Consider the following 22,399-nt stretch of genomic DNA (forward strand, 5'->3'; position numbering starts at 1 on the left):
GCGCATTGCTTGGAAAGTAGTAGATGTTCAGAAAGTATTTACTGAATGAGTTATACAAGCATTCATTTTATGGTCATATTAATACAATTTTGCTAATGGAGAATTTTTATTAATTTAATATTATGCAAATTTTAAGAGGCATAAATAATGACTAGCATAAGATTATGATTCTGACTATGGCTATGAAGAGGATATTATAAAGCAACCAAACTTGGGAATAATATTGAATGTCTACATCATGCCAGGCTATTTTGAGTGTTTAACATTATTTTTGCTTATTTCATTGTCAGGATAATCTTATGGGGGAAATAGAATTATTACCTCCACTTTAAAAACCAGGGCATGAACCCAGGTAGTTCTGCTCTAAAAATTCTGTGTTTAACAACTAGCCTTTTTAAAATTCACCATTGGTTATGAGATCTATTATCATTTATTATTACTATTTTGCGTGGCTCCCTAAGACCATCTTCTAGTAAAAACTCAGGGATCCTCATCCTGTTTTGTTAACCAGAACTTCCTTTCCGCTTAGGGCACAAATCCTCCAAGAGGAAACCTAAGTAAGTATCCTGGAAAGTTGCTGCTTTTATACGTGAGCAACTTCTACTCCACCCCACCAAACCAATGAGTAATCTGCAGTCAACATTATTCATTACTAACGTTAGTATTCAGGGACTCTGATTTTAGATTATTTCTCCTAACCACATCCCCTTGCGCCTTCCACGTGACTTCCACACTCCAGAAACTTTCTGGCGCGTAGACACGCCCGCATCTCTGCAGCAGCGGCGCTGCAGCTTTCTTGCCCGTGAAACTACACTTCCCAGTGGTCTGTTCGTCCGTGCGACCTCGTCTTTCCCGGATCCGGGCAGCAACGCGGAAAAACCAACGACGCTTTGCGGGGCAGTGTGGGTGGGAGAAATAAAGGCTGACGGGCGAGGCCCGACTGTACTCGCGCACCCCAAAATGGCTCGGAAGCAGGACGAGCAGAGAGGGGGTGCGCCGTTGATGGCGGAAGGCAAGTCAGACGCGGAGGTTAGGCTCATTCTGTACCACTGGACACATTCTTTCAGCTCTCAAAAGGTAATTACAGGCCTCTGCTGGGGCGGGCGGCGCGGATCGGGTTTCAGCACCGGGACAGCTCCCTCAGGGCTCTCCCGGGTACTGCGGCGCGTCTACCGGAGGCCTCCAAAGCCCCAACCCGGGCTGGCGCTTCCTGAGGGCAGGGATGCGCCTTGGGGATTGGGGGGCGGGACACAGAGGATCAGTCTGGGATGGAAAGAGTATGACTCAGGCTTTGCAACTCTTGAAATGCGACAAAAAAAGCATCACTTTAGGTATTTAGGCCGGAGGCCTTGCCCACTGGGCGTAGGGGAGTGAGGCAGAGAGAAGCTCCTTCATGCAACCACATAATTTACAGTTCCTTCTTTTACTCTCTTGTACGCATTGCTCTCGTCAACAAGGCTTAGCACATCTATATATCAGATTTTTGTCTGGTTTTAGGACTCAAAGAAAGTAGTGGTGATGGAGGGTTACGGTGGAAATAAATAGGGCCGGAATTATTTTCATTATTTTATTATCTTTTCTAATTTATATAAGATGCTAGAATATATCTCACTTGTTAATTCCCAGACTACGAATAGTTAACAAGAATTTTGAGAACATTAACTTAGGGAAGCACAGAAAGTCTGCTTAATGGTATCCAGGGATGTCATTTAATTGAAAGCCTACATGTATTGTAGTAACCAGTGTGAAATCTTTCAGGTGCGCTTGGTAATTGCTGAAAAGGCATTGAAGTGCGAGGAACATGATGTAAGTCTGCCCCTGAGTGAGCACAATGAGCCTTGGTTTATGCGTTTGAACTCAACTGGAGAAGTGCCTGTCCTTATCCACGGGGAAAACATTATTTGTGAGGCCACTCAGATCATTGATTATCTTGAACAGACTTTCCTGGATGGTAATGTTAAGGCTATTTGTGATTTCTTGGATTTACTTTCAACACAAATATGTATGTCCCACCCCTCTCCCTCCCTCCCTCCTTTCCTGCCTCCCTCCCTCCCTCCCTTCCTTCCTTTTCCTCTTCCTTCTTTTTTGGTTTTATGATGATGGTTTCATGCTAAAAACCTTTTCCATTTCCATAAGCACACAAATATAAAATAGGTCAATACCATAAATTTTATGTCAGTGTTACGCCATTTAAAAGATTTTATGTAAACTACACCTTTTAATATTGGAACTTTCCTTCTAAATTCATTGGCAAAAACCTCTGTAGGTGTGTGGTTTGTAATGATGAAGTTTTAGCCTCAATGTAAAAGTTCATAATGATTTAAAATGTACATTATGAAAATCAGCTTTATCTAGGCTACTAAATAATTCCACCTTAAAAACAATAGGAGGGAAAAGAGAGGAATCAAACTTAGGTAAGGGAGAATAGGATGTTGTTATATGTGGAGATCTTTGCCCTGTTACTTCTCTATAGTTTGGGTTTTATATCTTTTGTGAGGAATTTTTAAGACTTAATTTTGTATAGTGCTTTTAAGTAATAATCATTTATCGATGCCCTGGCTTATGTTAGGCATTTTATAATTTCTGTTGTATTTAATCTTCAAAAGAACTCATCTGAGACAGGCATGATGGGCTAGTTATTCCCACTGTATATGGGAAAGAGAAACAGAGGGGTTGCCTAAGGTAACACAGCTATTTTATGGCAGAGTGGGGCTGGGATTCAAGTCTCTCCCATCCAGACCTTCATATTATACCAGCTATCTCCCGTAGTCATTGCCACTTGCATATCACCTTGCTTGCTCCTAATGACGATGCTTTGAGATGAACTGTATCTTCAGTATTTGCCAAAGATCGTACAGCTGATCACTGGCGTAACTGAGAGAACAGAAGGCTCCAAGCTTTCAGCTGAGTACTCTTCTGAAAAAGAAGCTACATGAGATCCAGTTACCTTTCATCTGCCACTAGTTACGTTGATGTTAACTGGGCAGGATAAAACCAGAATATAACCCCATATTACTGGAAGCTGAGAAAGGAAATTACTAGGCTAGAAAAGTGAGGCACTAGAAGGAAAATAGGTATGGGACCCATAAGTGCATAGAGGGAACCCCAGGGAATTAGATTGACAATGGACTGCCCCTATTCTTATTCCAAGTGTTTGGTTTCCTAGGCTTCTGATTGGAGGTTTTAATTAGAAGTGGCCATTGGTGTAAACCAAAGAGTTGTTTGTTTTCTTTTTAAGATTAAAAAAAATGTTAATTTGTTTATTTTTGAGAGAGAGAGAGAGAGAGTAGCAGAGGAGCAGGGAGAGAGGGAGACAGAATCCCAAGCAGGCTCCATGCTGTCAGCACAGAGCCCAACACAGGCCCAAACTCTTGAACTGTAAAATTATGACCTGAGCTGAAACCAAGAGTCAGACACTTAACTGATTGAGTCACCTAGGCACCCCTAAACCAAAGGGTTTAATGAACTGTTTCTCTTTTACAATTACTTTCTATTCTTTATGTCTGTATGCTGGGGATGTACTGAAAATGGTGGTGAATTGATTTAAGACAATTTTTCTGAACCTTGAGCTTTTTGGAAATGGACAGGTCTGCTAAGTAATTGGTATTTCTTGGGAGAAGTGGTTATGATGTGAATAAAGCAAAATCAATGTATAATAATTCTGTTTTAAATAATAAAAAATCTTAAAGAGATAGGCTTTCTTAAAGTGTTCCTTAGGCTTTTTCTTTTATCTTGATTATATAAAAACAAAACTGAAATACATTCTAGTCCTTTTCAAAGAAGGGAAATATTAAATTATTCTTACTACTTATGGGCCCAGAGGAGAAGACACTGTGGGCTAAATGTTAAGATGAAAATATGGAACTAAGGACTTTAACTCTGGCTATACCAATAGAATAAATAATCAAGAATCCTAGCTCTTAGTCTGAAGTTGTTGCTAACTTGTTGCATATCCTTGGTGACTTGACTTCTCTGTTTGTCCTCTTGGATTAGGTGATATCATTTTATCAACTGCAAAGATAAAGCAAGTCCAACAAATTCTTATTTCACTCTTTTCTCTTTCCCAGGAGAGTAGTCACTCCATTGGGAAGGGTTAAAAGAAGATTAAGGGACCCAAAACCCATGGTAGATAAGAAGACAGCAGGAAAACAGTTATATAAATGAAGGCTAGCCTATTTATTTCTTTTTAAAAATATTTATTTATTGTGAGAGAGAGGGAGAGAGAGAGAGAGAGAGAGAGAGAGAGAGAGAATGGCAGAGGGGCAGAGAGAAGGGGAGAGAGAGAATCCTAAACAAGCTCTGTGCTCAGCACAGATCTTATGAACCCTGAAATCATGACCTGAGCCGAAACCAGGAGTCAGATGCCCGACTGACTGATTCACCCAGACACCCCAAGTGAAAGCTGGTCTACAGATGAAGTTTATCCCAAGGTATTAAAATAAAAAACATGTGTGTTATCCCAATTATCATTAACATAACTTATATTTGTCATTAAGAACTTATGGATATTAGGAAATGAACGACATAAGACAGATGTTACTATCTTAATTGTCAAGGATGGGGTAACGTGAATTCTAGTAATCCTTGCTACTTAAAGTGTGTTGCATTGACCAGCAGCATTGATATCACCTGGGAACTGGTTAGAAATGCAGAATCCTGGACTCCGCTGCAGATCTCGAGTCAGAATTTGCATTTTAACCAGATCCTCAAATGATACACTTTAGAGTTTGAGAAGCACTAATGCAAATTACTGTGTGTTAAGTAATTGCTTAAGCTTTATGCAGCACTATAAATTACTTATATATACCCACATATAATTTTATATATATCTATACACATACGTAACTTTTGAGTGTCTTAGTTAAAAGGAACCAGCTCAAGTTTTACATTACTGAAGAATGGCTTTAACATCCAAAAAGAATTCGAATCTGTTGTGGACTGGGCATGGTTCTAGATATAATGTATCTTGATTTAAGTAGAACATTTGAGGTTACTTCCTAAGATACCCTTGTGGAATGAAGGGCCAAATATGGCTGGATAAAAGTGATGCACATTTCAAACCACCATATTGAAGAATATTTATAAATGTCTTAACATGGTTGCCCATTTAGCTAAAGATTTATTCTATATAACCTTATTACGTTTATTTCAATTACTTATAGACCACTGTTAACACCATAAGGTCAGAGGCAGTGTCTGTCTGATTAACAGCTGTATCCCTACTTCTTCATATAGTGCTTCATATAAGCTCTTTAATAGGAGCTTAATGAGTACTTTTGAATGATTAAAATGAATGAACTTTTCAAAATAGATGTCAGCCTGGACAGGGATCTCTACTGGTGTCCTCATAGGTTTCTGTTCCCTGACTTGAGCCTAATAATTCTATTAAATGACTTGCATAAGACATTGTAGAAATAAGGGATGACAAAAGCTGGGTTAATGACTAGCTTGTGAAATGTTTGTCATGGAACAATAAAATGGAAAAATAACTAGGATAAAGGTTAACATGGCTAAATGCAGTATGTAAATTTTATTTTTAAAAATCAGCTGCATGAAGGATGGACGATCTAGCTTATCAATAATTAAAGCTAATAATAAAATCAAAGGCTGGTATGATATGAAGTTGTTTTAAAAGTATATGTTCTGTCTAGAACATGGCTAATTGTGAACTGGTCAGGATGTTAACATTTGTTTAATTATGAGTGGAACTTAAAAGAACATTTACAACTTAGAATAATAAGTGCATTGACTTCATGAGATGTATAGTTGCCCATGGTTATAAGAGGAGACTTTAAGTATCTGTGTCTCCTTATCTCTCTGCCCCTCCACTGCTCATGCTGTTTTATTTACCTAAAGAATATAGTCAGCTGTTATTTCCTTTGCTGTTGTCATCCCTTATTTGCTTACCAGCTAAAAATTGTCCTAAAAATAACTTACCTGTAGACATTTCTCAACATTTGTATATAATCAGTATTTACATCCTCATGCTTTTGAGATAAGTCCATTAGATAGCTGGTAGTATTAGGGGAGAAATTTGGTAGCCAAGGTAATCCTTTTCAAGTCTTAGCCTAAAAATAGTTAATATCTAAATTGGATGATGGCTATTTTTCTTTTTTTGAAAGAAGCTATAGATGTAGATATCCATGATATTCTTGAGGTAAGAACTTGGGTTAAAGGAAGAATTTAGAAGTATTCAGTTATGGTTGTTCAACCAAAGGCTGGCAAAGAATAATCTCCTTATTCTTTTAGTAGCTATTTTTTGGGTGTTAATGGGTGCAAGGACCTGGAATATTTCAAAGATCCCTAATCATTAGAATCTTACTAATCTTTAAAGATAAAGATAGTTTCATTCTTTTTTTCTTAATTTTTTAAACGTTTATTTACTTTTGAGAAACAAAGAAACAGCATGAGCAGTGGAGGGGCAGAGAGAGAAGGAGACACAGAACCTGAAGCAGGTTTCAGGCTCTGAGGTGTCAGCACAGAGCCCAACGTGGGGTTCGAACTCACAAGGTCTAGATCATGACCTGAGCGGAAGTGTGCCGCTTAACGGAGTGAGCCATCCAGGTGCCCCAAAGATAGTTTCATTCTGTAAACTTGAAAATAATACCAAACCTGTCTTTACTACATACATGTGGTGTTATTACTACTCAGTTTTACAGGCTATTTTTTTTCATTTACATGACACCTTTTTCAATTTGTGCATGTATAAAAGAGTAGATATATTAAAGCATGAAATTGATTAAACTAGGTCAGGCGTGATATTAAGCAAACTAGGGAAACTCAGGAACAGTGGACATAACAGTTGAATATATGCACTAATAATATAGATTTTAAAATCTAGGTATTTCTTAATGCTGTTCATAACCTTGTTCAGTGAATTTAACTTAGCCTTTAGATAATTTGAAAAAATGAGTATGAAATAACTACAGAATACTAGAACATTACTATTTTTTATTGCCAAATGACTCAGTGGTAACTTGGAATCAAAGATCTCATATGGTGATGTTGAAATTTGGTAATTTAATATATAACAGTTCTCTGAAGATCATATACAATGCCTTAGGTCTATATATACATCTTTTTTCTTATGAAATGAAATTTAGTTTGGAAATAAAGTATTCTGGTATGATATTAAAATATTATATGTAAGTCTCATTAGGAAATATATTTTGTAAAATTTTTGTCAATATCTATTGAATATCAACTCAGATTTTTAAAACGAACATTAATTCTGAAGTCACTGTTACATTAAAAGTTATTCATTTAAGTTTTCCAATTATTCCAATTTTGTATATTAATAAAAGCCTCTCATATATAGTTGAATTACTTTTTATGTCTTTTAGCACATCTACTGATATTGTAGATTAGCACAAAGGTTCTAACTGAGTGTCTGTTTCCAGGGCCGTCAATGGTCGCAGGTTCCTGAGGGAGGGAGAGAGAATTGGGGAGCAGGGAGCACGGAGAGTGAAGGCAAGACAAGTGTTTCTGTTCAAGCCTCTCTTATTATTGAGAAAAAATCCACACCTTAAATAAAGTACGGGGCGGGAAGCAAAGCAGCTGACCTAGGTTGGTTGCTAGGATACAGAGTCATTTGATTAAAGCTAGGTAAAGGAGGAACCAAACTAAAGTTTTTAGCACAGCGCCTGATGGCCTACACCACCCTGCCTGTAGGCGGTTGATCTTTGTTCTTTTTGCTTCCCTGCCTATATTTGTAATTCAGGTAACTCCCCTCAGGGAGTTAACATTTCCTGCCAGTTAACTGCCGAGCAGCTGAATCTTTGCAGCTTCCCACAACCGAGTGTGGGGAAAATATGATATGTGGTAAGGAAAGGAAAATGAACCTTTTAAAACTCATGATTGTTCCAGTGAAAGTGGCTTTAAAAAGTAATAGTTTTTTCACTCTTTGATTTGTCCAATTTCAGTGGAGAAGCAGGGGTGTTAAAATGCAGAGGGTCAGGGCACCTGGGTGGCTCAGTTGGTTAAGCATCCAACTTCAGCTCAGGCCATGATCTCACAGCTTGTGAGTTCGAGCCCCGCATTGGGCCCTGTGCTGATAGCTCAGAGCCTGGAGCCTGCTTCTGATTCTGTCTCCCTCTCTCTCTGCCCCTACCCTGCTTGTGCTGTTTCTCCTGTCTCAAAAATAAAAAAATGTTTTAAATGCAGAGGCTCTAGGTCTATGTTATGTATAAACAAGAATTGGGACAAATTGTCTAGTAAAGGTGTTTGGTGTTTTGTCCCCAATTACAAATGTTTCTGTTAAAAGCATTAAAATAATACCAATAAAGAGTAAACATTTAAGGTATAAAACTTATTGAAAATGATGCTATATACATTTGTCTCTGTCTCAGCAAATCATGACTGCATATAATGAAACCTTTATAATTTGACATTATGTGTTTTTTTTCTTGTGTTTAGATTTGATTGTCCTTATTCCAAAGTCATGACAGCTTTGAATTGTAGTCAAATTGTAACCATAACTTTTGCCTCAGGTTATAACTTATTTACCATTGTTATTATATTTTTTAATAGCCTGGTGTTTGACTGGTTGAAAGGTACAATTTTATTCAACCACATGTTGCTTACTATCTTATATACCGATGTCATCACTAAGTGATCTAATAAGTAAAATAAAAAAAATTGGCAAAGGGATAAAAATAGAAATGAGGTCTGTTTTCATTGAACTAATAATAGTAAGGAAGAACTGGGGCGCCTGTGTGGCTCAGTCAGTTAAGCCTCCGACTTTGGCTCAGGTCAGATCTCACGTTTGTGGGTTCGAGCCCCGCTTCAGGCTCTGTGCTGATAGCTAGCTCAGAGCCTGGAGCCTGCTTCCGGTTCTGTGTCCTTCTCTCTCTGCCCCTTCCCCTCTCATGTTCTATCTCTCTCTGTATCAAAAATAAATAAAACATTAAAAAACTTTTTTAATAGTAAGGAAGAACTGAAAGTTATTCACATAGACATAGGGGGAAGTCTTTCTTGAAAACAAGTCATAATTATGCCTTCTTCAATAGTCAAATAATGGACGCTTAGCCTGTAAGGCTCTAAATTCTTTTAATTTTTTTGCTGTTGGGTAAACAATGTAATATAATGTAAACAATGTAATTTTTTTTTAATGGCTCAGGGCCATGGTTATTCTACAAGGCGTATAGGGACTTGAGGATGTGGGGAGCTATTTGTCCTTGTTAAATAGCTTTTGTTGTGTCTCTTCTTTCTCATTAAAAAAAACTATTTTGGGGTGCCTGGGTGGCTCCATCGGTTAAGCTCAGGTCATGATCTCATGATTTGTGGGTTCGAGCCCTGCATCAAGCTCTGTGCTGACAGCTAGCTCAGAGCCTGGAGCCTATTTTGGATTCTGTGTCTCCCTCTCTCTGACCCTCCCCTGCTCATGCTGTCTCTCTCTGTCTCTCAAAAATAAAGTTAAAAAACATTAAAAAAAAAAAAACCCCAAAACCAAAAACAAACAAAAAAACCCCACTATGTTTTCTCTCATTATCTCATCTTTCTGCTTTGTGTCTATCAGTCTGTTTCTAACTTGCTGCCAAAATTTAGGTGCAATACAAGACCTGCCTTGTCCCCTACTCAGATCTTCTAGGAAGCCAGGTCTTCTGCCAATTTATTCATTTATTCTTATTTATTCTTCCAGGTTAGTCACTAATCCTGGTTTCAACCCTATTCCCTAATGCTGGAAACTCTTTTCAATGCCTGCTTCTTAAAAGTCCCCTGATTCCCTGCCCTGCCCCTTCAGGCCTTCTGTTGCTTTTTCACTCCTGACTGAGGTAGAATACCAAGAACAGCTTGTGTGTGTGTTTAGTAATCTTTACGCCCAATGTGGGGCTTGAACTCATGACCCAGAGAGCAAGAGTTGCATGGCTCTAACCAAGCCAGCCAGGTGCCCCCTTTGCTTTTCTCCTTCTTTTGTAGTGTTTTAACAAAAATGCTTTGTGGAAGGATTGGAAAGTAAAATAGAATGAGAGAGGGAAGATCTGTATAATTCACAGGAAATTCCAGTTGCTTTTTGAACACCTCTGTTTCCAGAGGGAGTGGACACTGTCGGGCTGTGGTGTTGAGGACAATGACAGCACATGGCAGGTGTTGCTGTGGAGGTCCTGGGAGAGAGACAGTGAGGCTGGATGAGCACTTTGGTTCAGTGGATACCTTACGGTCTGACAAAGTGTTGTAAGAGATAGTTATATCGTAACAGTGCCCTGAGTAGAAGAAAATTATTTTCATGGATTTAAATGTTTGTCTTCCTTTGAAGAACTCAGGCTTAGCCAGATGGAACTTCCCCAGAAAGCAATTACTAGACAATACTTTTCCTGCTTTCATTCACTTTCCCAGAAGGAAGTGGTATGCTCTTCTGAAGACAAGCCCCAGACCTGGCACCAGAGAGTAGCCTGAGCCAGTGGCTGTAAATTTAACCACTTGTACGCATTTTTAAATGCTGTACCAGTTTTGGTTATTAACGAGGTTTTTGGACTCCCACAGCAGTGGTTCTTAAACTTTTTGGTTTCTAGGCCCCTTTAACATAAAAGGTATTGAGAACACTGGAGAGCTTTTTTTTCTGTGGGCTGTATCTATCAATATTTACCAATTAGAAATTAAAACAGAAAAACTTAAAACACGCAAAGATAGAAGCCCATGTGTCATTAACTGTCAGAGTGATGGAGCCATCACATGTCCTGAAAAACTCTGGAAAATTCTGCTGTATCCTTGAGAGATAATAAGAGTGAAAAAGCAATTAACATTGTATTTTTACTATGAAAGTAGCTTTGACTTTGTGGACCCCCGAGTGTGTCTTGGGGAAGCCCAGGGATTCTAAGACCATACTTTGAGAACTGTTGCCCTTGTGGTCTACGAATAGAATTCAGGAAATTTGAGATCCTGGAGGAGAAAAATTATTAGACCTTTATTTTCACTAATTTCCAACAGAAACATTATTTCCTTTCATTTCTAATGTAGGGATAAACCACAGCAATATCAGGAATGCCTGTGACTTTGTTACCAATAGAAATCACATGAATGTTCGTAGCATATCAAGTTATTGTAGATATCTTAAAAATAATTTATGTTCATAATTACTTTGAAATTATGTAGTTATTCTTACCTTATGAGTAGTTATTCATCTGCTTCTAGATCTTGTTAATGTATTAATAAAAGGCACCAATATTAATATTTTATAATTTAAAAATAATATATTTCAATATAATCCATTTCCTTTGCAATCCTATCTCCTATATGCACTCGAGGACATCAGGTTAAGAACTCTGTAGAATTTCAAGGACCTGAGAAGGACTCCAGTCTGTTGTCCTCATAGAGATTTCTACTGTTCATTGGTTGGGATCCTAGTGATAAACTGAGATCCTTAAAGGTCAGCAAATAAGTATGCTGTAGTTGGGTAAATTCACTGTTGACAAGCTAGTATGTGGCTGACACTTCATTCTCGGTTATTCCAGTGTAGACTTCAGACTTGGACTTCCCAGCAGGGAATTAGATACTTGTCGACTGGTTTGAGGAGTAATCCATCTTATTTTTTCTTAGAGAGTCAGAAATAGTCTACTGGCTTAAAAAGCTTGCTCCACTTGGATTACGGCATTATGAGATCTTGTCTGAAATGCTCTGCAACCAATTCTGAATCGTCAACGCTTAGGAATGAGTATGGGGTGCTTAAAAGGATTCTAAATTAAACAACCCAAGCTAAGAAGTAAATGAATAAAATTGAGACTATTCTTTTCACTTGTTGGAATAAGCTTGTTGGCATTTTTCAGGGGCTGCTTGAGGGTCAGAAATAGGAAGTGATTCTGAAGGGACACTTAATTGCTGCAGAGCTTCTCCAGCTCAAACTCTCTAACAACTAGAAATTTGGGAATATGTTCATTAGTTGAAGTTTACTGAACACCTACTATGAGCCAGACTTTGTATTAGGCCCTGGGGACTCAATAGAGAATAGTACTGGTCCCTGCCCTCAAGTTGTCTAGAGTTAGAGTTTAACCAGCAAATGTGGATTCATGTAGAACCCACTTTCCAGACATAAAATACTAGAAATTCATGGTAAATTCTGTGAAGATTGTCAGTTAACAATCATGTAGCATCAGTAGGGTCACTCTTGGTAGTTTTCCTTGGAAACTAGGTCCCTGATTATCTTTCCATAATGATCTTTCATTCACCTAACCAACCTCTATCAATGGCCTAATGTGTAATGGACACTATGATAGACCCTGAGTCATAGGCTCCCTGCCCTAAAGAAACTCATGGGGCAAAAAGGTACAAACAAATAACTAAGGCAATAGGCCTATGATGGCATATGTACAAGGTATTTTGCATGTACAGAGGAGGTACATTGACCCAGTCAGATATTGGTAGTTGTAGGCAGTTAGGGAATGTTCCACAGAGGAGTTGGCATAAATAACTGGATCTTGAGGGTTGAGTAGCAATTTGTAAGGTAGAGAAGTGGGAGAATTTCAGGGTGATCATGGTTTGGGATCTAGCCTGGGACATCTGTCCATTTCAAATTTTGAATATCTGGCTGGGGGAGATACCATCTTTTAAATGCCTTGATATAATATTGAAAACATTGATGAGGGGGTTTGGGTTTTTGATTTTGCTTTTGGATGTAACATCTCATTTGTAACTTTTTCTTCAATGTTTGTATATATATATATTTTTAGAAAAAACACCCAGGTTAATGCCTGATAAAGGAAGCATGTATTACCCACGAGTACAACATTATCGAGAACTGCTTGATTCATTGCCAATGGATGCCTATACACATGGCTGCATTTTACATCCTGAACTAACTGTGGACTCCATGATCCCAGCTTATGCAACCACAAGGATTCGCAGTATGTAATGATCTTAAAGACTTGGAATTCTATCTCGAGTTTCTTTTAATTCATTTTTGAGACTGGCACATCTCATGAAGACCTGGGGACAGGGCTGTTGAGTTTGCTGCAAGGATGTTCATATTACATATTGATCCATGGACTAGATTAATATGTGTGTCAGGTATTCAGCTGGACATTTATTATCTATAGGAGCTGATCTTCCAGCTCTTGGCCTTGAGGGCCAAGCTTGGATAAAACTCAGAGAAGAAGCCTGTGGAAAAGACCATAACATAACCTGTTCTCACAGACATATGGACTAAGAATCATGAAATCTGGAAACTGTGGGGAGTAAGGGGAACTGAGTTCACATTTCTTGTCCTTAGTTCTTGTTTCATTATGTGAGGGAGTTGGACTGCTGGCTGTGTACCATTACTCTACCTCTAACTTCAGTGATTCGGGATTTATGGAGTTGTGATCTCTAGCTCTCTCCTTGTCTGAGGACAGAGAACGGGCAGTGTGTGGGATGTGAAGAAGGAGATGAGCTCCATGGCACGTGTGACTGGGATAGGAAAGTCAGGGGAGGTGGCTGTGGTCAGGCTCTGGGGGCCTAACTGAGTGACCAGAAACACTCATGCAGATCACCTAATTCCAGAAACTGTGTTCTTTCCATTACACCACATCTCACCTTTATAATTCTCTTAATGTTACTTTTCTTTCCTTTTGTACTTTTCCACCTTCCTCCTCTTCCTCCCCCTCTCTCCTTTTCCTCTCCCCACCTTACCTTCTTGTTCCTCCTCCTCCTCTTCATAAGTACTCATTATATGATTTGAAACAAGTGCTCTGACTATAATTCCATCACTGAGAGCTCATTTTTTTTCAAAGTAAGACTGTTGCCTTCCCTTCATATAGAAGTCCATTATAGAAAACTTGAAAGGTATTGAAAAATAGAGCAAGAACCGAGCACTTGTAATGTGCTGGCCTTGCTCTAGCAGCTTTCCTGGGTGTCTCACATTTAATCCTTAGCCAATGTAGCAGATACTCTGATAGTTCCGTCTTGCATTTGAGAAAACTGAGGCACAGAGAGGGTAAGCCCAGGGCAGAGGAAGGGGGTGAATCCCAGAGCTCATGTTCTTACCGTGGAGTTTCCCAGTTTCTCCTTGTTTGTTGTATAGAAGGGAGGAAATAATTTCCTGTTTCAAAAATGATTTTATTCTCAGGCCAAATTGGTAACACAGAATCTGAACTGAAAAAACTTGCTGAAGAAAACCCAGATTTACAAGAGGCATACATCGCAAAACAGAAGCGACTTAAAGTAAGTGAGCCAGGCTGTCCTCAGTTGACATCCACTGTTTGTGTTAAATGTTCTACTTTTTGTAAAGTAGCACTATTTCTAGAACATCCTCACTTAAATATTGCAAGTCACCAGTGCATGTTACCTTTGACCTACGCTCTGCTTTTAGAAAGAGTTTTTCTTTATTAGATTTGATATTCAAACCGACTGACAGTTGCTCATGCTGGTTGCCAAGCAAAGTTATAAAATATAAAAGCAAGTTCATAATATATACTTGGAATCTGTCATTTCAGGTATTCTGCCTAGCTAGACCTTTGACTTTTTTTCTTAATACTAATAAAGCAATTGGCAAGTTTATTCTATATATAGTCCCTCCCTCCTTTCATATTTTTCCTTTTTATCTTTCACCCATTTCTTCCTCATTTAATCCCCACTTCTCACAACCATCAATCTGTTCTCTGTATCTGTGAGTTTGGTGTTTTGTTTTGTGGTTGTTGTTTTTAGATGCCACATATAAGAGAGATGCTATAGTACTTGTGTTACTCTGACCTATTTTACTTAGCATAATGCCCTTGAGGTCCATTTATGTTGTTGAAAATGGCAAAACTTCCTTTTTTTTAATACTTGAATAATATCCCATTGTGTGTATATCCCACATCTATTCATTCATCCATGGCGGACACAGGTTATTTCTATATCTTGGATAATTGTTAATGAAGCTGCAGTGAACATAGGGGTGTATATATTTTTTCAAGTTAGTGTTTTCATTTTCTTTGGATAAATACCCAGAAGTAGAATTGCTGGCTCACATGGTGGTTCTGTTTTTAACTTTTGGAGGAAACTCTATATAGTTTCCCATAATGACTATACCAGTTTACATTCCCACCACTTATTCCTTCTCTTTTTGATAATAGCCATTCTGATGGGTATGAGCTGATATCTTGTGGTTTTGATTTGCATTTCCCTTATAATTAGTGATGTTGAGCATCTTTTCATGTACCTGTTGGCCATCTGTATGTCTTCTTTGGAAAAATGTCCAAATCCTCTGCACATTTTAAAATCAGACTTTTTTTGTTGTTGTTATTGTGTTGTAGGAATTCTTTATATATTTTGGATGTTAGCCCTTATCATATATGTAATTTGCAAGTGTTTTCTCCTGTTTAATAGGCTGCATTTTCATTTTATTGATGGTTTCCTCTGTTGTGCAGAAACTTTTTAGTTAGACTGTTTACTTTTGTTGTTGTGGCTTTTGATTTTGGTGTCATAAAATTATTGTCAAGACCTATGTCAAGGAGCTCATCACCTACATTTCCTAGTTTTTCTAAGTCTTTAATCCATTTTGACTTGTGTGCCTCCTAAGGAGGCCCTGGGCTTTGCTTCATCAGTTATAGCCAGCCTTTCCCTCTCTGGTGATTCTTTCCTCACAGCCCAAGAACACACGCATGCTTCTCCCACATTAAAAATGTAGCAGACATCCTCAACTTCCCATCTTCCATCATCTTACCTTTGCTAAGTGAGCTTCTCAAAAGAAATGCCTTCACACACAGCACCCCTTGCTTTCCACTCTTCTTTAACTCTCTGCATTCAGATTTCTTCTTCATGCCTGACCCTTCAGTCCTTCCTTCCAAGGAAGCTGCTCAAGTTCTGTTCATTAGTTGGGGTTGAGAGGAGGCCCTTTGTGCCCCTCATTTCTGTGCCATTTTTGGTCCCTGGTTCCACAGGACTTTCCAACGAACTTTGGGTCTGGCCGGGGGAGTATTCACCCAGCCAGAGTATTTTCCCTCCAGTTTGCCTTTGCTCTCATGCTGTTCTGTATCTTCTCATTGTCTTGAATAAATAGGCTCCAGCTGTAGAAGAGTTCATATCTGCTTTGCTCTATATTGATTGTTTTTTTGCAGGCATACATAACCTCTTTTGTTATTTTTGCTAATTAGTCAAAACTTCTTGACCATGACAATGTCAAATATTTGAAGAAAATTCTTGATGAATTGGAGAAAGTCTTGGATCAGGTTGAAACTGAGTTGCAAAGAAGAAATGAAGAAACCCCAGGTAGGTTCTCATTTGTGTTTAGGTTTTGTTTTTTTTTTTCTCTTTTGCCAGACACGAGGCTATTTATGGGTATATTCTTAGATTTTACCAAAAACATCCTGTAATCTGTCTTTTATTATTTTTATTCATGGGCAGTTTAAATTATCATGGCAACCATACTACTGAAGTCAGCAAAACCCAGGCATCTGATGGTATCGCAGTCTGTGTCTTTGTGAAATGTGACGGGTGGAGGATTTTTCTGCACAATTTAAAGTTATGGTTAAGAGATTCCTACTTAGCCCATTTCACACATTTGTAAACATAGTAGTTCATTTGGTTGAATAACTCGAGTGATTGCTTGAATGGTCCCTCCAGCTTTCTCCCGAGGCAGGGAGAGTACTTCTTGTCTAGGTGTGCCTGCAGGCTGGCTGGGGAGCCTCCGGGCATTGCACCTGTGAGCCTCTCTGCCCCGCCAAGCCATTGCCCAGGCGCGTGCCCCCGGGCCACTTGTGCCTTTCTAATTGGCAACAAAGCTGAAGACCGTGTTACGTGAAACTTGCTTCACAGTAGGAACTTCTGCTTTATATAAGTAACTAGGAGTAGTGATCACTTGAGTGACATTTCAGGCCCAATTTTTGGGTTTTTCTAAAGCTTACCTGCTGTTTTCCTAAACCAGGAGGAAAGATCTGTTGACCTCTCTGGGTTGGAGTCTCAACTCCTCAGAATCCTTTTCAAAACGGAAGGCTTTGAACTCAAGTGGCTCCCATTTGACCCAGGGCTGTAGGTGCCCGACAGATACCAAACAAATCTCTCTTAGCGTGGGATACATTGGCATGGACTTTGTTTTAGGGCACAATTACTTGCTGAGTTTGATTGTCAAGAAGTCGTACCATGGCCTTCATCTTTTGCCGTACCCACACTCGCCCGAGACAAAAGATGCCAGCCAGAGTCTCTCTGTACTGCGCTTGCCCCTGACTCTCCATGTCCCTTTCTCTGATTAGAAGAGGGCCGCCAGCCCTGGCTCTGCGGAGAATCCTTCACCCTGGCAGACGTCTCGCTCGCTGTCACATTGCATCGGCTGAAGTTCCTGGGGTTTGCGAGGAGAAACTGGGGAAATGGAAAGCGACCAAACTTGGAAACCTATTACGAACGTGTCTTGAAGAGAAAAACATTTAACAAGGTTTTAGGACATGTCAACAATATATTAATCTCTGCAGTGCTGCCAACAGCATTCCGGGTGGCCAAGAAAAGGGCCCCAAAAGTTCTTGGCACCACCCTTGTGGTTGGTTTGCTTGCAGGAATGGGATATTTTGCTTTTATGCTTTTCAGAAAGAGACTTGGCAGCATGATCTTAGCACTGAGACCCAGACCGAATTATTTCTAGGTTTGTAGGGATCTCACGGTGGCACCTCATCCAACTATTCAACTAGACCCTTGTCCACTTCCAGGCCCAGTGGAGAATGAGCCTGGGCAATTAGTAAAAAGCATCATTTACTTTACTCTTTGGATAGTGTAGCTGGGGAAAGGAGATAATGAAAATGTTTTTGTGGGCTGGTAACTTTGAGATCACTTATTTGCAAACCTGAACTAATCCATCCCTAAAATGTACGAATGCTGATAGAGAATCAGACCTTTAACTCAAAACATTAGTTCAAGTTCTGAATTATTTTGGGGGAGAATGTTCTTACTCTAAGCAGACAGCAATAGCCTGTGACTGCCCAGAGGTGTTCATCTGAGAGTCTCTGGAGGTGCTAAGGGTTGAGTAGTCAGCAGCACTGTCGGCTGGAATCCCGAGACCCCCTTTGTTTCACAGCCAGTTTGGACTGCAGCAGGGTGCAGCAGCGCTTCGCATGCTCACTGTTGGCTTCAGGCAGAACTACGAGACACAAAGGGAACAGGGAGAGGGAAAAGAGGGAAATGGAGTCTGGATAGGGAGGAGTTGTAGAAGGCAACTTCCAGGTGTCTCCGACACACCTCATGGCTGCCTGTCCTCTTAGTAAACATTACATTTGGCTACTTGCAGCCATTGCCCACACATCCTCCTGTAATTGAGGAACTTGGGACAAGGACTCGGAGTTACTGGGGGAGTGGACTGGAGAACATCCCGGGCTGTACACTCAGAGCTCCTCCTCTGACCTTAATATTAACTTTAAATGCATATGAATCACACTCATTGTTTTAATAAGAGTAACTGCTTACGTACTTGGGTGTGGCATGCCCACTGGAACATTTCTGCTGAGCATTAACATGCTAATCTTAAGTGATATAAAATGGTTCTTTCCTTTTCCTCGTGGTTCTCCAGTTGGATGCTGCCTGAGACATGTCACTCCTATGGGCTGCTGAGTCCAGTCACTGGGCTTCTTGGCTTCCACAGCCCCTTTAGCACACAGGCGGGGGTCAGGTGAAGGTCCCAGCCGACCCCTAACATGGCATGTGGCTAGGTAGTAGGTGTTTAAGTGATCTGGGAGCACTAGATATGCTCATTCTGATTTTGAAGAGGCTGGTGTATTAAACTGTTGCCTAGGCCTTGCCTCTGTTTATTGTTACTAACATGGCCTTAAAAGGTTAAAGAGAAGGAGAAAGGTCTAGTCTTAGCCCATGCAAATTAATTTTGGGGAAATGAAATAAGTCGCTAGTGATGTCCACTTGTGTTTTTCATGTGTGTCTAGGCCTTTCAGGGGGCCCCTCAGTCCATCTGGACGGGATAATCCCGATGTGTCCCATGATCACCGATGGAACTACATTATTCAGTTGATGCTCAGGAAAAGTTCTTCCTGGTGACAGGAAGATATAGTTTCCCCAGCATTGGCCTGAAAGTAGTTCGGGGGACAGTTTTAGGTCACCAGCAGGAAGTATGTATAAGGAATGATGAGCTAAGGTTCCAGCAAAAAACAAAATCTTGCTTGGACTGCCTCAGGCTGGCTATGCAAAATAGCCAAAGAATGTACTGACATTTTTATTAATAGGAAACAGTCAGACTTAGGAAACAGTGACTTTTGATGGTAACATGAGTCTATAATTCCATTTCATGAATCAGTTGTTTTCAGAAAACCTTGATGAAATGGATATTCCTTGTTTACAAAAATTAACATCCCAGTGCAGACTGGCAGCTTTTATAATATCTTAATATTGCCGCTCCTGTGCACCGTCAGAGAGAGTAGTTGGATTTGTTTGTTGCCGGGACATTCCAATCCCTATGTTCATAAAAGAGCCACAAAACTGATTATTCAGTAGTTTATAGTGTTTCAGAGATCTTTATATCACCCTGTGAGAAGAATTCAGACATGAAGAAAATAAAATTGGATTTTTATAAAAATCTACAAAGGGTATGTATCTATGTAAAGGTTGTTGATTAAGAATAAAGATTAGAAGCCCAGTGCTGGCTATTCCTTAAATTTACTGAATCAGAGAAAATCTACTGGGAAGTGTAATTTTCTGATAGTTTCATTGGAAATTGCTGTCAATATTAAAGATGCATCGTGGTGATTTCACGTGTTTCATGCATACCCATGGGTTTAGATTTATGTTTGGGGACATAATGACCACTAGATGTCGCTGTTCACACAGTAGTCTGAGATTGGGCATTCACTAGGTTCGGCAGGCCTTCTAAAATGGCTCAAGTGACAATAAACATTAATGACCTTAGTTTCTGAAATGAGGGCATCTCCATCAGATTATTCATCTGTAAAAAAGCTTGAGGCACATGTAATATTGATTTCTAATGCTTTAAAAGGGATAACAGTATCACACAATGTCAAACTAAAGAGCTAAACATACACTATTAGCAAAATAAACACTTTTATCTATTTTGTTTCAAGATCAGTGGTGACTGACTGGCCAGTGTGCTCCTCAGTTTCTAAAGTTTGTATATATATCATAATTATAAAAAGGTCTGAGGAACTAAATTTAAGTTGTCTGTGTATGTCTTAATACATAAATACTATTTTATTGTTATTGCAATTATATGCCTTTTGAATCTGTTTTCCTTAATTGCAGAGAGTTGTAAATGCTTGCTTGATTTTTAGTCATTATTGATATTGACACCAGAGTTGTAGATATTTTGGTGTTGTTTAATGTAGTAGATCAAGATACTATTCTACTTGTAAGATCAATAAAAGTAATTGGATAATCAAAATGAACTATTCAAGTACCAATTTTGTCATCTTTTTTAAGAAAACAGATTTATTGGGGCACCTGGGTGGCTCAGTTGGCTGAGTGTCTAACTGTGGCCCAGGTCCTGACCTCAGGGTTTGTGGTTTCGAGCCCTGCGCTGGGCTGTCTGCTGTCAGGATGGAGCCCACTTCGGGTCTTCTGTTCCCCTCTCTGTCTGCACCCCCCCCCCCCGCCACGGTTGCTCACTCTCTCAAACAACAAGCTCACCTCTTCCAGTTTGTTTTCATTTAAAATCAAAGTCTACTGTGGTAAGTGGAAGGAGTAAGATAAGCAGAAATTAGGTTTCAATATATTTAGCTACAAGATGGCATATTTTCCTTGTAACAATTACTGACTCATGATTTTTTTAAACACACACACTATTATCATTAAAATGAATGTCAGCTTAAAGAATGACATTGCTGCTGATCATTAAAGAGGTTCTTTTGCAGCAACTTAATGGGACATGTATGAAAGTGACAAATACCAAGAGAATATTGCTTTTTCAAAATAGTTTTGTTATATTTTTCTAGGTTGCAAGATTGCTTTTGTGATATTTATGTATATTTTTGTCAGAACTCTCTTAGTGAGTTATGGATTATGGGTATTCAAGTTACCATCCATAGTTTTAGCCTTGTGAAGCTTACCACTATTCTAATCATCAAAAGAAACTGAATACTACTTTTGTTTTGCACTGACAAAGCAAATGAGAACCTGATTGACTTTATTTTCCCTAAGTCTGCTAGTAAATCAAAAAGCAACAATACTGAATACCCATGGAAAGCAACTGATGTGGTATGCTCAGGAAAGGAAAAAACACCATGGTATGGACAAAAGTCAAGTTAATGCAACGAATGAATTAGTACTGAGTCACAACCTTCATATTGTTTATGCCAAATATTTGGCTCATTTAAATTGTTATTCTTCATGTATACATCAGAATGTTTTGATTTTCTAATGTATCACACTTGTGTTTTACTAGGTTTTATTAGGTTCCAAACCAAGTAAGGAAGTATAACTTCCAGAGTGAGGATAAATGTGTATGCCATTGTGAAAATGGAGAAAGAACTCGCTTCATGGAGTAGAAGGGCAGTGCATTGATGAAAGCACTATCTTAGATTACTTGCCTTTGAGTTGAGCCCTGGATTTTGTCTTAGGAGAGAGGGAAGGACTGACATATGGGTCACAAAGCAGCAGGGTCGAGCAGGCTTTGAAGTATATGACAGGCCATGTGAAGCTGGAGACAAAACCTACTTTTGATGGGCCCTGATCTACTCTGATTCCAGTAGGTGGTGTATCTCATCCAGAGAACCTCATCATAAAGCCCTTTTGAGAAGGTTAGAATTTTTTCTTCAGCATTTCACTATATTCATTATTTATACTTTGGCTTCTTGATCACAAGGTGCTGTCTTTAAATTCCCTTATTAAGAGAAAGCAATAGTATGGATGAAAAATAAAGATGTTAATGAAATGTAATGCAAAGGGTCAGGTTTCCATGCTAACAGAAATATTCACATCTGTGTATATAAGTTAATTCCTCACCAGATAGGTAATTTTTTTAGGCATGTGGCTAGTACATATACCTTTTTGTATCATTATATTAAACTATCTTTTGAATTTAAGAATCTGATAGTCAACAAAGTCACTTACAAACATCAAATATACATCATAATAAACATATAATGATGATATACTTTTAGTGATTCCATTTATTAAGGTGAGTGAACAAAAAAGTAAAGATCTACATTGAAAAATTGATATGAACTAAAAACAATTAGCATTTAGAGCAGAGAGGGCTATGTTGTAAAAATGGCCACAGATTCTGCTCATTTCTTTGCAATGTGATGTTACAAATCATCTTGTCAGAAATACCATCCCCAGAGCATGACTATATTAGGCTCACTGAAAAAGGAACTTACCACAGATATTAGACATCAAGTAGTAATGAAAGTCACTAGAGGTCCTTGTTAATCCTACAGGCAGAAGTAAGGACTATGCCTTCAGGTAAGTTAGAAGAGAGTTTTCCAGTTTTCTCACTATGATATTGTGGGCCAGGTAACTCTTGTTGTATAGATCTACTTTGTGTTTTTTAGGATATTTAGCAGTTTCC

At 39.0% G+C, this 22,399-nt stretch overlaps 1 protein-coding gene across 3 annotated transcripts; it reads left to right on the plus strand.

The window, feature by feature from the left end:
• The first annotated feature begins 911 nt into the window (after nt 1-911).
• On the plus strand, nt 912-20,279 carry GDAP1 (ganglioside induced differentiation associated protein 1). Of its 3 annotated transcripts, none has more exons than XM_029923464.1 (6): nt 912-1,077; nt 1,759-1,951; nt 12,663-12,836; nt 14,036-14,130; nt 16,044-16,158; nt 17,139-20,279. In XM_029923464.1, exons 1-6 carry the CDS (start codon nt 961-963, stop codon nt 17,519-17,521), a joined length of 1,077 nt encoding a protein of 358 aa, XP_029779324.1. In that variant the 5' UTR covers nt 912-960; the 3' UTR covers nt 17,522-20,279. The 3 variants fall into 3 exon arrangements, with proteins under 3 accessions (XP_029779324.1, XP_029779325.1, XP_029779327.1); XM_029923465.1 differs by having other exon boundaries at nt 1,038-1,077; nt 1,759-1,806; XM_029923467.1 differs by lacking the exons at nt 912-1,077; nt 1,759-1,951 and adding an exon at nt 4,336-4,430.
• Nucleotides 20,280-22,399: the final 2,120 nt, after the last annotated feature.

This window comes from Suricata suricatta, chromosome 15 (genome assembly GCF_006229205.1).
Source record: "Suricata suricatta isolate VVHF042 chromosome 15, meerkat_22Aug2017_6uvM2_HiC, whole genome shotgun sequence".
NCBI lineage: Eukaryota > Metazoa > Chordata > Mammalia > Carnivora > Herpestidae > Suricata > Suricata suricatta.